Source organism: Dipteris shenzhenensis, chromosome 28, assembly GCF_047967505.1.
Source record: "Dipteris shenzhenensis isolate YYH24624 ecotype China chromosome 28, Dip_SZ_1.0, whole genome shotgun sequence".
In the NCBI taxonomy this organism is placed as follows: Eukaryota; Viridiplantae; Streptophyta; class Polypodiopsida; order Gleicheniales; family Dipteridaceae; genus Dipteris; species Dipteris shenzhenensis.
Window position 1 is genome coordinate 1808939 of NC_141623.1, and position 14197 is coordinate 1823135.

Here is a 14197-nt window from a genome sequence, read left to right on the forward strand (position 1 = left end):
TTAGTAATAACAGGTTGGTCTCGAATATGGGAGGCATGTCCCTAATTCATAACAGTTCACCACTAGCATTTATCAGATACAACTAATACGCTGAGAAGTAAGGCTTTTCCATCGAAGGCCTTACTTCTCAGGGTGTAGTTGTATCTGACAAAAGTCTAGGATAAACTGTTAGCTAGAATTGCCTCGAAGGGGGGGAGGAAGGAGATAATTTGTACTTTTGATGCTGTCTGTAGACTCTGGTGTTATGGGTGGGCTGTAAACATGCCTACCCACTTTCTTACAGTCTGGCTTTGTTGGTCAAATGGACTTGTCAATTTCCTTTTCTGAGAAAACCTTCTATTGAAACAATAGAAGAGAAATATGAAAGTGGGTATGATCATGACAAATTTTTGAATTTCATTAACTGAAACGGATGTGCTGTACATTAACAGCCCTTAACTGAAAAGGAATCTTCAAGATGATGTGTTTTCCTATACAAGTGTATGATATAGTAGATAAGATATCAGATTGGTTTAGCAAAAATTATGAGTCAAAGAGGATATAACCATATTGTATCAGATTAAAGCACAACATAGAATAAAAATGAAGGTAGAATATCAGATCTATTTTTATCAGGAATCACAATCCTTGATTGCTAAACTGCAATTTTAGACATTTAAGTTTCCACACTATGAGTTATCATAATCAATACACTCAGCATTGAAATTTGCCTCAAAGTCTTAGTTTCAAACGTCCAAAAATTCCCAGAATTACTTGGTGACACCCAAAAAAAAAAAAGCCCAGAGAGAAAGTAGCCAAAAAGGACTCCATACACCTGGTCAGCATGTGCACTATGTACCAGACTGGGTAAATGCGACAGATATTCTCAAATTTTATGCAAATGACTGAGCATGATTAGCTATATGCAGGGTACCTGTCAAAGCTCGAACTATTTCACTGGATGCATACTCTTGTATTGTGTGATTTGAAAAAAGAAGCTTCAATAAGCCTGCTGCTTGCCCAGATGTTTCTGCATTGCTTGAATTCAGAAGCTCTTGGACTACATGGACACCACCAGCTTCTGCAACTGCACGTTTATTAGACTTACTATGCACAACCAAATTCTGTAAGGCACAGACGGCTACCATCTTCGTTTCCTCTGTAGGTTGATCTTCCAGCAAGCTAACAAATGCTCGGCAAGCAGAGATGGCATCTGTGGTTCTAGAAAGTCCATCATGCTGAAAAAGGTCTCCCAATGCAAGAGCTGCTAAAAGTCTAGCGGGCTGTGCTCTAGTCTGTGGATCAAGCAGGTACTGTGAAAGGGGAGCTATGGCATACTTGGCTACCTTCATATCTCGCACTTTGATATTATTGAATAAGCCTTCAAGAAGCCGTGCAGCTGTTTCCTCACATTGATGGCACCGAAGAAGCTCAAGAAGAGCTTCAACAGCACCAGCCTCCGCCATCACTTCCGCACTTGATGCATCATCAGTTTCTAAAATAAGCAAGGCATTTAGAGATACAACTACTGTAGCCTCTGAGCTTGATCGCAACAGTCTTACAAGCACGGGAAGGGGTATGTGCAAATAATACTGTGAGCTAAAGCGTAAAATATTCGAGAGGACAAGAGCAGCTGACTCCCATAGAGCATGAGGTGGTTGAGGATCCACCTGTACAATCACTTTTGAGAGCTCAATTATACCTCCAGCATCAGCAACAGCATTGGGCCAGCTGTTGGAAGCACTTTCCAAAGCCTTGATTGCTTTTTGTTGCAAGATCTGGAGACCTATTCCAGATATTTTTACTAGTGGAGCAATAGCTTGTTGAGTAACAATATCCCGTTGAAAATGTTCCTGAACAAGAAGGTGCGAAAGAAGCTCAGCTGCTAGTTGTTGTACAGTCTGAGAGGAAGAATCTAATAATGGTACTAGAGGCTCTATTGCCTCGTTTGGTGTTAGGTTCAGAGTTGCCAAACGCTGAGGCTTCTCAAGGATATTTACAAGAACCTGCAACGCACTATGCTGTCCTAAACTGCTCAGATTTTGACGCATCAAAACACCAAAAAGAGGCTCCACCACCTTGGCAGCTGCTGAACCCTTGGCAATACTGCTGTTATTTGTTAAAATACGGAGCAATTCTGCAATCAGAGCACAAAGAGAATCTGGTGCATCGGAAATAATATCAAGGACATTGTCAATAATCCCAGCTTTCACCATATCAAGCTTGCAAAGAGGACGATCCTTTCCCAACTTAGTAAGCGCACTTACTGCAGCTTCATGTAATGAGTAGCTCCCACCAGCAACCAATCCAACTAAAGAAACAACAGCACCCTGTGCTGCAACAAGCTCTGCTTGTTGTTCATCATCCAATAAGTTGTCCAGAGCCCTTGCACCACTCTGCTGTGCTGTGCTTGAATCTGCCCTCAATAAGGTTAAGAGTGGTTCAATGCAGTTTGATGCTGCCACAGAGGTTCGGACTCTAGAGTTTCCAAATAAAACACGGCACAGCTCTGCGGCATCTTCTTTTAATTCTAAAGAGCAACCAGATGAAAGAACCTGAAAAAGACCTTCCACAGCATTTCCTTCTGTATCTGCTATTGCCAATGCTTTAGGAGGGTTTTCTGAAGAGAGCTTTATCAATGCTCCAATTGCAGCGAGTTGCTCTTTTTCTGAACCTGAACATAGCATTTCTACAAGCGGTGGAATTGCATGCTTTCCTGATTCTCCACCTCTAATGTTCTCAGCAGCAAAAAGGCTCTGCAGTGCTCTTGCTGCACTATATCTGGCACCTCTTGTACCCAACCGTAGGACTGCTACAAGTTGGTCCACAGTTCCTATGGCAGATTCATGCCTGAGCAGTTCTGTACAACTAAAAAGAATTCTCAGTAATTCTGCAGTGGCTTCTTCAATAGCATCTTGAGGGCCCAAGGACAGATATTTATTCAAGGCATCCAAAGCACCAGCCTCAGCCATTGCCAGCTTATTCACATTGCTGCCTTTAGCTAACTGTGTCAGAAATCCAAGAGCAAGAGGCGGTGCACCTGGCCTGTCTGGTATGGGTTTTAATAGCTCAACCAAGGCAGGAATAGCTTTTCGTGCTGTGGCACCGACTCTGATGTCATCCACTCTGAATAGCCGTTCAAGGGCTACCTCATCAGGATTAGGCACTAAGGAGAACTCCTCTGATAATGCCACAAGATTTGAGATATCAGACTCTACACTTCCAAGAAGTGGTATTAAACCTCCTGCAGCTCCTGAGTTTGCTACAGTGAGAAGTGAGCCTCGATTTCCATTGCAGACTAGACTAGCTAAAGCCTGTGCTGCAAAGTAGCGATCAATTGCTTCATCAGATCTCAGCAGGCTTGCAAGTGAAGATATTGAACGCATTGTAGCTGGTGATCTTGTCACTTCACGATCTTGGAATAGAACTGCAAGTAATAAAGCACTGACCCATATGCTTCCACTATCCTCCACCTCCACCTGGAATAAGATGTTCCAACTTTGTTAAAAATAAACATACCACGCATCAAAATTGGACAGGAAAGGAAGACAAAATACCTTACAAGACCAGAAAAATGACAAGAACGAAGGTAACAGCAGACTCTGGACTACAGGATGCCAGATTCAAGGTGGCTGAGCAGAAAGATAGCAAGGACAGAGGATCATAAACTAAAGCTTGTTGCAAAGATCAAAGACGTGTTCAAGAAACTCAATTTCCAGCTTACAATGCAGAACGAAAGATTACATGTCAATCATGGAAGCCTGGAATATATATCAAGTCGGGCATTTAGAGGTGAAAACTACAAAAGTTCACATAGGTCCATGCCACATACTCAATGCATTGCCCGATAGTGAATTGCATATCGAAATCAAAACAGAAGGAAATGATAAATAGACATCAAATTGTCATTCATTTTTGAAGTAGTGAAAGAGTGACAGTGCAACAGAATGAGAAAAGTTAGATATAATACCTGAGAAGATAGTGAAAAGCTTGCAATTTTTTCTGTGAGTACTTCTATGGCACCAAGCTCCATGATGGCAATTTTGGTCGTGCTATCATAAGATGCTATTATGGATAACAACCACAAAGCAACTGTTCCTCCTAATGTGGCAGCAGCATCGTGATCCGAAAGGATGTCCCCTTCATCAAGCTGGAGTGAATATCCATCAACCACTTTCTCTCTTCTTTTCAAACTGGTTCCTTGTACACTATCACTAGGCTTTTCAGTGCTATCATCAATTGGTTTGACACCGAGCATATCCACAAGCATATGAGTGAGTTGGGAAAAAATTCCCGATTCATGCAAGACTTCAATGGAGCTCTGTCTATGCTCTTTGAATGCACAAATCAATAGAGCAGCACCACCTACTTTTACTTCAAGACTAGACGAATTGATTACTCGATTGGCCAAACCCGAAATACACCTTGGAGTCCCTGCAATCAAATCTCCTAGCACTAGAGGCTGATCCCGGCATAGCCTTGAGAGAATCTCGATTGCTTTCTCTTGTACACCAGGCTGCCCAACTGCCAGACACGTCACCAATGGACCTAAGCTGTAAGGAGCTTCTGCAAGCACTGCCCAAGGAGGCGCACTGAATGATCCACCCCGCTTAGCTCTAACAAAAGAGGCAAGAGCTTCTAGAGCTGACGAAGATACACATTCTTCAAAATTTGTGATTGCTAAGAGAGCGACCAGTGAAAGGACAGTATCACAAGAATGTATGCTCTCTATAAGCACATCATCAACTGGAGAAGACCTCAGGAGCCGTGCCAATGCAACTGCAGCGTAGTTCTTCCCATCTGTAGTCCCCTCCCGCAAAACTCTAGTAAGAGGGAAAATGATCTCTTCTGCAGAAAAGGCCTCTGCAATCGGTGCATGCAACAGAACATTTGCCAGTGCAGTTGTAGCCATTTCTGCCACTGAAAGGTTTGATGACCTTGCAAGGCTAACCAAGGGTGGAATTGCATTATAGGCAACACGTGCAACTTGTTCGCTCTCGTCAACAGCAAGAAAGATGGCAGCAAGGGCTCTGGCTGCCTGCATGGCAATCTGCTCACTTGGTGCACTTAATAAACCATTGAGTGGTTCAAGGCAATCTGCAATTACAGCGCTTTGTCGCACATCCTTTCTAACTTCAAATATCTTGGCCAAGGCTGATGCAGCATGCTCTTGAGTCTCAGTATTCCCAATGCATAGCAATTGAACAACTGTCTGGAGTGCATCATGAGCAGCAGCTCCTCCTGTCATTACATTGTGAGGGGAAGCAGAACAAAGTAAACAACTCAGGACATCCAAGACGTGAGCTTTGGACTCTGGCAAGTCCCCAGTGAGAAGAGCTGCAAGTTGACTGATTGTGCCTGAATCTGAATCCCGGACAAGCTGCACCAAAGCCATAGCAGAGATTCCCTGCCCTTTGGAGCCTGCATTTTTCAAAAGCCACAGCAATGCAGGAACAGCATCTGCACTTTCAACACAAGCACGGATATCTTCACTGTGACGGCAGAGATTTCCTAGGACAAGTGCAGCATCTTCTTTTGCTTTTGCAGATCCTGTTTCAAGCAGTTGTACAAGTGGAGGTATACCACCTGCAGCAGTGATTGCCCAATTGCTGTCGTCTACCTCCAGCGATAAAATGGAAAGCAATGCTATGGAATATTCTTGTTGTTGCTCGGATGACAATCCTAACAAGGAGATTAGAAGCTGCACACCTTCTCTCCCCCTTAACGATTGCCAGAGACTCTTGCCACCACTGCACAAACTTTTGAGTGAGTTCACTAGATCTTCTCGGGCATCTGCACCTGCCATGGTTAGCAATCCAACCAACATCTTTTTCCCTTCTGCATGATCCAATCTCTTGGACAAGATGGCATTCCCATAAAGGCTGGCCAGTGCTTCAATAACTCTTTCCTGTAGCAAGTGTGAAACACGAGATTTAAGCTGCTCCATAAGCACACGCTCAATCACTAAAGGATCCACTGTATTGACAAGCTCTGTATCTTCCGCAAAGACCATGAGAGCATATGCCAATGCACCAATTGTGTCTGCCATCTGAATATCTGCCCTACAGGAATCAATACTTTCAGCAAGACTTAAAACCACAGAAGACATTCCATTTGAAATATTTGCAAGGGTATTCATTGCATTCTCCTGTAGAGCTTGAGCAAAATTTCCTTGCAGGAACTCTTTTGAAGGTGCAACAGTGGCACTAATCAGTATCGAAATCGCTCCAGCATCAGCAAGTGCCTGCCTGGCTTCTTTTGAAACTAGAGAAAGGGCTCTCAAAGCACGACCAGCTTCTGCCCGCACTGATATATCATTTTCAGGAGCAAGCAATTTTAAAAGTGGATTGATTGCTCCAGTACTGAGAACGTGCCCACTGGTGTTCTCTGATGCCATCATGAGGCTTGCAAGCAGAAAGGCTGAATGTGCCTGTGCTGTTGAGCTCCCAGTATGGAGCAATCTGACAAGAATGCCAATGCCTCCGGCCTCCAGTGTTGCTGGCCAAAAACCATCAGTGTTGCTGCAAAGATTCCTAAGTGCCCCTGTCAATAAGCCATCAACAGCTTTGTCTAGTTTTTGCTTAGGCTGAAGCTGCTCCCACAAAGTGGGGACAACACCCTCTGTAGCAAAAATCTTTGAGCCAACATGATCGATGACACCTCCTTGTGATACTGCATAAATAGCTAGTGCTGCAGCAACTTGAGCTCCTGTAACACTACATCTCAACAAAGAAAGAAGGGGTGGAATACAGCCTCCGAGAAGCACTTTTACCCTCAGTTCTTCTTCCTTACAAAGTGCTCCAAGAGTTGCTGCTGCATTAATCTTTGCTGACAGTGTCCCTACCCTTAATAATCCCACCAAATGTGGCACAGCTTGAGAATGAGCTCCTATGGCAATCCTCACCTCCTTGCTTGTCTCTGCAAGCTCCGAGAGATTCTTCGATACAAGCTCCTTGTCTTGTGGGCTCAAACTGGTGCGTAATTGCTCAATAGTTTGAGCAATCACTGCAAGTAATCCTTCTTGGTCCTCAGCACCAGGAGAAACATTGTTTTCCCTGCAGACGGGGAAGATTCACCTCAGGAAGAAAACACGGAGACCATATGGATGAGAAATGTGGTGCATAAAGAAGAAGCTCAGCCCAAAAAAAAAACATTTAGAAAGAAGAAATTCACAAAAGTAGACCTTGGACTGCTGTATTACAATCATCTCACAAGTCAAGAAGTTCACATAATGGATCAAAAAAATACAAGAATTAGAGATCAGAGAAGTAAATGCTCTTCTACAAACCCCTTCCCTTAGACACTAGAGCTGCTTGATTATTCTCCCCAACCCGATAATTTTTGAACTATCACAGCAATTGGAGAAAGAGTTTAGCTGGACGCAAAACAAATACTGGTGAAATTATTATTCAAAATGAACATGAACTGAAGCATTCAATATGCCTCTCAGAATACAAACACAACTCCCTTAATACAAACTTTCCCATTACCCTTGAAAGATGACGGTAAAATGTTACCATGAATATTCAGGCAAAGCAACTCAAAATGCAGCACTAATAAGGTTATCAAGTTTCATGATATGCCATAAACAGAGGATGGTAATGAAGCACATGTCGCCAGCAAACTTGGTTTGGCCCCTACATGTATTAAAAGCTGTATCTTAGCACACTAGGTCTACTTTACGACCAAAGACAGCTATCATCTTTTTAACTGTATTACTTGAGATTACAGTGTTCTGAGCTAGTAAGGATACAACTGCCCAGTGGACAAGAGCAGTTCCTACTAGTCTGCAAACGTCGCAACACTCTTGGTGAGGGGATTGTTGCATGCCTAGAGAAACTCTATACACTTTTGGAATGCTATGCTAACTCGGGCAAATAAATTGATTTTCTAATGCATGTGAAGACCTCTATTCCATGGGCTCTTGATCAAGCCCTTACCTACGAAGTGCATTTGAAGACATCCACTTGTGAGAAGTCCCACCACCTCTGGGAGCACTCCTAGGAAGGGCCGTCCTATAGAAAATGCTTCCGAGCTATCACATCTCAGGATCTATGATGCCTAGTTTTGAACAGATTACTGACTGCTATGCGAATAGAGACCATGTGTTATGGGTGACATTTAATCCAGTCCATAGGAAGTTACAGACCCATCGTTTGAGCTATTCCATGCATCCCTCGTGAGAAGATCCAATGGCAATTTACTAGGTTGTGGCCAACAATTCCCAGTTGACCACTACAGCTCTCTCTAAGAGAGCTTAATGGGGATCCAATATAGAAGCTTATGGCCATGCTCTTCAAGATTGGAACATCGTGGTGTTGTGCTGTACTCTTGAGTCTTGATCCCCACCTCGCATCCCAAGTACTCATAAGGGTGAAAGTACCTCCTCTTAGGCCAGCTCCCTATACAAGAATGAGATATTGAGGTAGCCGGTAGTTTAACACCCTGAGATATGTGTCGGAAAGAAAGTCTATTTAATGTCCACAGGAGACCAACAGGTCTATGGGGCAGCAAAAAAACCATCTAGTACATTTGCTTTAGGGAAGGCGCATGGCAGCTCCCAGGGAATGTAAAAGCAACCCCAATGATAGGACCCTGCAAGCACATTGGTTGGACTCAATGGAAGACACACTTTTTTTGGGTGAATTTTTGCGGCTTTATATTGCAGAGTAACTATCCCGAAATGGGATGTGCCAAAGTACATCAGCAGAAGATCTCCCTATATGACTAGTATACATCAGAGTCTATGTAATGAGTTTGCAGACAATCAAAGAGAGATTGCTGCACACACACTTTTTTTTTTGGGGTGAAAACGTTGAATGCTTTATATTACAAGATAGCTATCCCAAAACTGGGAAGCTGAAAGATTACATCAAGAGAAAATCTCCATGTAAGACACACACCCCTTTGTAAGACTGGAATATATCCAAATTCAGATTTTGTTGTTCTGAAGTCAAATTTCTACATTGAAAATAAAAGGGAAAACAAAAGAGAAGAAAAACAATCTACCAAATTTTTTGTCAAAAACAAAAGGCTTAGCAAGCATAGCAATGCATATGTCATCACCAATCGAAGAATGGCCAAACAAGATCCCTCAGTCCTTGAAGCAAGTTTGCACAGCTCCAAAAAAAAAGGCTCCATCGTCTCTCCCATTTGAAAGGATTTAATCGCAAAATTGTGGAGATTCATGAATTCATCCTAGAAGCTTGGTTGGAGGGCCTAGGCCCCACCAATGACGATCCCCTCACACTCATATGAATAATTTTGTTCCCCGAAGGGTGAGAGGCAATCACCGTAGTCTCACAACCACCACATCTTCCACTAGTCTTCAAGATATTGGATATGGCAGGAGCAGGCCCCTTAGCACGAGCAGATGCCCTTTTTGTCCACATCGATAGACTTTTCAGCGTTTTTCCTCTCCCTGCTGGAAGCCCTCACGTGGAGGATACGGCTCCAACAATAGGCGCCAATTGACCTTCTCTCAGAAGCTAGATCTAAGCTTTGCTCAAAAGCTGAGGGAAGCTCCCCAACATACATTGTGAGAGGGATCATCAAGACACCAATGCAACCCCCACACAGCACCTGTTCGAGTATGATGTGTGGAATACAATGGCTAGTTTCACAACACGGCTTAGATGACATGCTGCAACCTAGTGATGAATGGACACCACATCTATGGAGACTTTGGCTCTATGGAGGAGTTCCCATCAGGTATTTACAGTGGGACCCCGGAGAGTGGGAGTGGATTGGACGCGGGGCATCGAGAGAAGACCATCCCCTTCTTTCGTTACACGGTCAGTAATGCCAGGAGATTTCAGCTCAGTAGTAGAGGCTGGAGACCCTCCAGAGTTCCTCATTGGGAGACTTTTGGTATTACTGCGGATCAGCAGAGGTACTTCTGGAAGAGGCTCTGGAAATCCCACAGGAATAGGAAGATCACTATCTTCTTTTGGCTTTCTATTCATGGAGGGATTGCAGTGAACCTTTGGAGGTCCAGATTCGGAGCCGACCCTACTTGCCCTCGTTGCCTTTCTACTTCGGAGTCTATTCAGCATTGCTTATGGGATTGCAGACAGGCGAGATTGATTTGGATGGGGATAGCCAGGATCTTCAGTCACTTTGCCCATTCCCCACTCTTTATGACTTGGGGCTCGGTGGCTTGGCTTTCTCTTACAGGACCTCAGGTTTTCTATGAGGGACTTGACTCCTCCCGGGCCATTTCGGTTCGACGTCATCGGGTTGAGCTTTGCTCGTTGGATGTGGTTCCACACCGTCCTTTTACAGCTGTACATGCCTCTGTGGATACTTCTTGGGAGATTATAGCGAGCATAGCAGCCTGGCATATCTGGAGATCCAGATGCACAGAGGCTATGGAGGGTACTCAGGTTCATCCCTCGCACACATTGGCTAGTATCTGGACAGACATCGTACACACTCTGATGGCCGTATGGACGGGTATGCAGGGGGACTCCCGTGCAGCCTCAGCTAGGAGGGTTTCTTTCTTCAGGGAATGGAAGGATTCTCCTTTCTTCTCTGAATCTACTACAGGGTTGAGATGGCACTTTCAGCCTCAGCCTTGGTTTCTTTCCACCTCACTCTGAGGGGGTTTTTTGTTATCCTCATGATTTCATGATGTATTCCGCTTTGAGCTTGCTCTCGCGGGTTTTTGTTCTTACTTAATAGAAGTCTTTTTCATGAAAAAAAAAAAAAGAGTGCATTTTGGCATGCTTTGACACAAGCATATCAATCCCACAATTTTAGCTTCCTTGCGCTATTATGAATGGTTGAAGGAATGCCAAAGATAAAGTATGCCAAGGATGATCTATGTAAGGGGATTGTTCTAAGAGATTCAGGGCATATATAGCATGGGATTGAGCATATAAGAGATTGGTCCCTCGTACTCCATAACAAAATGAAATTAGTAAATTGGTGTTCAAAGAAAGGAACAAATGTGGAAATGACCAGATGTATTCTTCAGTACAAGCAACTGTCAAAATCTTTTTGGGGAGGCTGTAATTACAGCCACAGATATGACCAGCAAATGCTCTACAAAGGCATTCACCCATTCGGTGGCATATATTTGGGTATAATCCCAAGGTTCGTCACTTCAGAATGTTCGGATCAATGGCATGTGCATGGTTCTCAAAATAGCATAGATCTCAGCTTGATGACAAGGTGATCAAATGCATTTTTGTTGGACACAGTAGTGTGAGTGAGGGTCTCATACTCGGGAATTCCACTACAAGACACATCATCATTAATCAGGATGTTTTCTATCAAGTGAGTGAGAGAATGCAGCCCACTCTTATTACCCATGATGATAATATTGTCTTGGATAAAGTGAGTGACTTTGAGCCTGACGAGCTGCCCCATGTTGAAGCAGATGCTCCTGCTTCAAATATGTAAAAATAGCAGCCACAGATTCAGGATGGACAGCCACCTCTTGGTTCACTGGATGCAGTTGTTATGCAGCCCATTGTTAGGATAGCAAGAAAAGAGATGCGGAATCAATGAAAAGACTTTACTGCAGCATCAAAGATGACAATAATCCCCTATGATATCTTCATAGCTCAACTTTATAGATGATCGGTTAACCAAATTGATGTCAAAACTACCTTCATGAATAGGGATCTGCAAGAGAGGAGGCTTTTATAGCTGAAGCAAGCATCTCAGTTAAAAGCAATGGTCAGTTTACTTGCTAAGGGGCTTTGTGAATACTCCTAGTAACCCCATTTGTATGTTCTACAAGAGGGAAAAGATTTTCTTATGCTCATCCTTTGTGGATGATACTCAGTAGGATGATCAGCAGAAAATTTACATGTGTGAAAGCTGAAACTGTCATGCATGGTATTTGCATGTTACAAGTTACAACAAAGTAGTCGAATACAGAGCAGCATAAGATAGCAATTCCATCCTATCATGCATTAAGATTAGAAAGCCTCACAGTGCTAGAAAGTTTGATGGCACTTCTTACAATAGGTCGTAAGGCAGCCTCATCTACTTATATTCTACAAGGCCCCACAAAACATTGTTGTACTTTCTGTCTGTGCACCCCAGGTTCCCTTAGGAGTATCCTTAACTAAGTGGCTTCACAAAACCATGATTGCTACTTTGTCTAATTAATGGAGGATAATGCAATTGCTTGTTGCTTTTCACTTTTCCATGTCAACTTATGTATCCTAAGTTGATCTCCTTGTATCCACTAAACCTGTCAATCTACATCAGTATAGCAATGAAGATCAATGTCTTCACATCTAATATCAACCAAACCTAACATAAACATGGTCTTTTCTTTTGTCTGCTGTCTTCCTCTTTTTTAAGATGGCATGGGCTTTTCCGTTTGCAACCAGGGCCTTATCTATTTCATCCTCAAATAAATGTTTTCCCTTTGCAACCATGGCCTTATCTATTTCACGTTCTCTTCCTATGATAACTAAGAATGAAGTCCTCAAATAAATGTTCTTATGCTGCCTAGCATCTCCAATGACCTGAAAGGTGTGGTTCAACTCGTTACACACTATCTCAACCAAATTACAGTCCTCAATCATGAGATCAAAATAAGCTAGTTCATTCCAAATCTCTTTAATTCTAGAAACAAATCAGTAAACCGTTCCATCTCTTCTTGTTTCAGAGAAATACAACACGTTTTTCAATGCAAGAATATGAGTGTATTCTTTACTATACATAAGTCTTTCAAGGCCTTCCATCCCATCAGCACTGTCCACAGCCTCAGTCCGTACAAGCTCTCATACTGAGAAGCAGTGCATTTTCAATCTTTTGACAAAATCTACAATTTCCTTTGCACCTTCTTCTGGCTTTGTCTCCAAGCCATCCACACCCTCCCGTGAGTCGAGAGCTAAGACGTGAACCTTGACTTTGTGCTTCAAGATGCCACAATTAGATATACCCTCCAATTTGTAGGCATCATTGACCAACTGGTCACTGATGAAAGTCACACGGGATCATTTTTGAAACACATTGTATCCACAATACCTGCACATTCTTCTTCACACCACAAAGGGCAATCTCTTGCTGCGATTAAGTGCAAGACATAGCACAATATGCAAAAGCCCCAAAATTTTAAGAGTAAATTTATACAATTAACCAATTCACAGTCTGACGCTCCGCATGCTTGAAAACTTACCATCAGGACTGTCCCAAAGGTGCTTCACTAATCTACCAGCTACACTGGCAATAATATACTGATGTTTGCAGTTTTAAGTTTCCAGATTTCCTGCTAGTCCATGAATTTTGGGCCTAGCCCAACCTATTCAGATCCAATCCATTGGCTACTGCAGCCGCCCATGCATGATCTGGCTACTATCGGATAGGCAGCTCCTTCTTTGAAATCCACACGTACAACTTGACATAGTCAAGACTTTTGGGGTGACTAGGAAACTATCACCATAGTACTTATGGCGACTACACAATAAGTTGAGACCTTTCGAGGTGTTGTCATGTCTGGTAAAAAGCGCAGCTGTCTTCCAGATTGCTAGATTGCAATCAGGTTGGCTGACCCGAGGCATCCAAGCATGCTTTTTTTTGGGGGGGGTCCTCCTATTCCATGTGCATAAGATGACACAAAGGACTGGTCTAGCTGTTTTGGCTGCCACATAATTCACAAACCTGTCCTTTTTTGGGCAAATACTTTTTTGCACTTGGTTCAGCACCCTCTACAGTGTATCCAGGCTCCCTCCCTTGAGCATGGCCAAGCTCTGATACCACTAAAACCAAAAGGAGGTATTGCAAAAACACAAACACCACTCGAATATCAGAAAGCAGAAGAACATCAATGTTATGCTCTCCGAGATAGCATGACCTCGAAAAGATCGCTGGGGATTTTCTCTTAGATGACCGACTTTTGTAATATTTTATGTGCGTAAATAAAATGGTCAAGGGAAGTAACTGCCAAGGTCCTAGGTGAGGGTGGCATCGACTAGGTGGTTCTGAGTGCTAAGGCCTAGGTGCACCTAAATGTGTAATAATGCCAAGGGGCAAATGTTTTAATTGTGCCCCAAGAGAGGGGTAAATGGTGTACCAAGTTAAAGGTCTAAAATGATGACATGTGGCAGAGGGAACCATCTAGGGAGTTGTGGGCTTGTGGATAGGCATGAAGGATTAAAAAGTTACGTATCTTTTGTGATGCATGCGATCCATGAGATAGGCTGGGAGGAAATACTGATGCCAGCGCCTGTGAGCTAGCCAATGAATCAACGAA

The 14197-nt window shown here is 43.2% G+C and overlaps 1 protein-coding gene across 1 annotated transcript in view; it reads right to left on the reverse strand.

The window, feature by feature from the left end:
- The window catches only part of LOC147883027 (protein CELLULOSE SYNTHASE INTERACTIVE 1-like), a 77628-nt gene that overhangs the window by 47713 nt on the left and 15718 nt on the right, over positions 1–14197 (reverse strand). The window contains exons 3-4 of the mRNA XM_087399305.1: positions 3950–7034; positions 914–3458 (exon numbers count right to left, since the gene is read on the reverse strand). Coding sequence (XP_087255431.1) covers positions 914–3458; positions 3950–7034 — 5630 coding nt within the window. The remainder of the gene's footprint in view (positions 1–913; positions 3459–3949; positions 7035–14197) is intronic.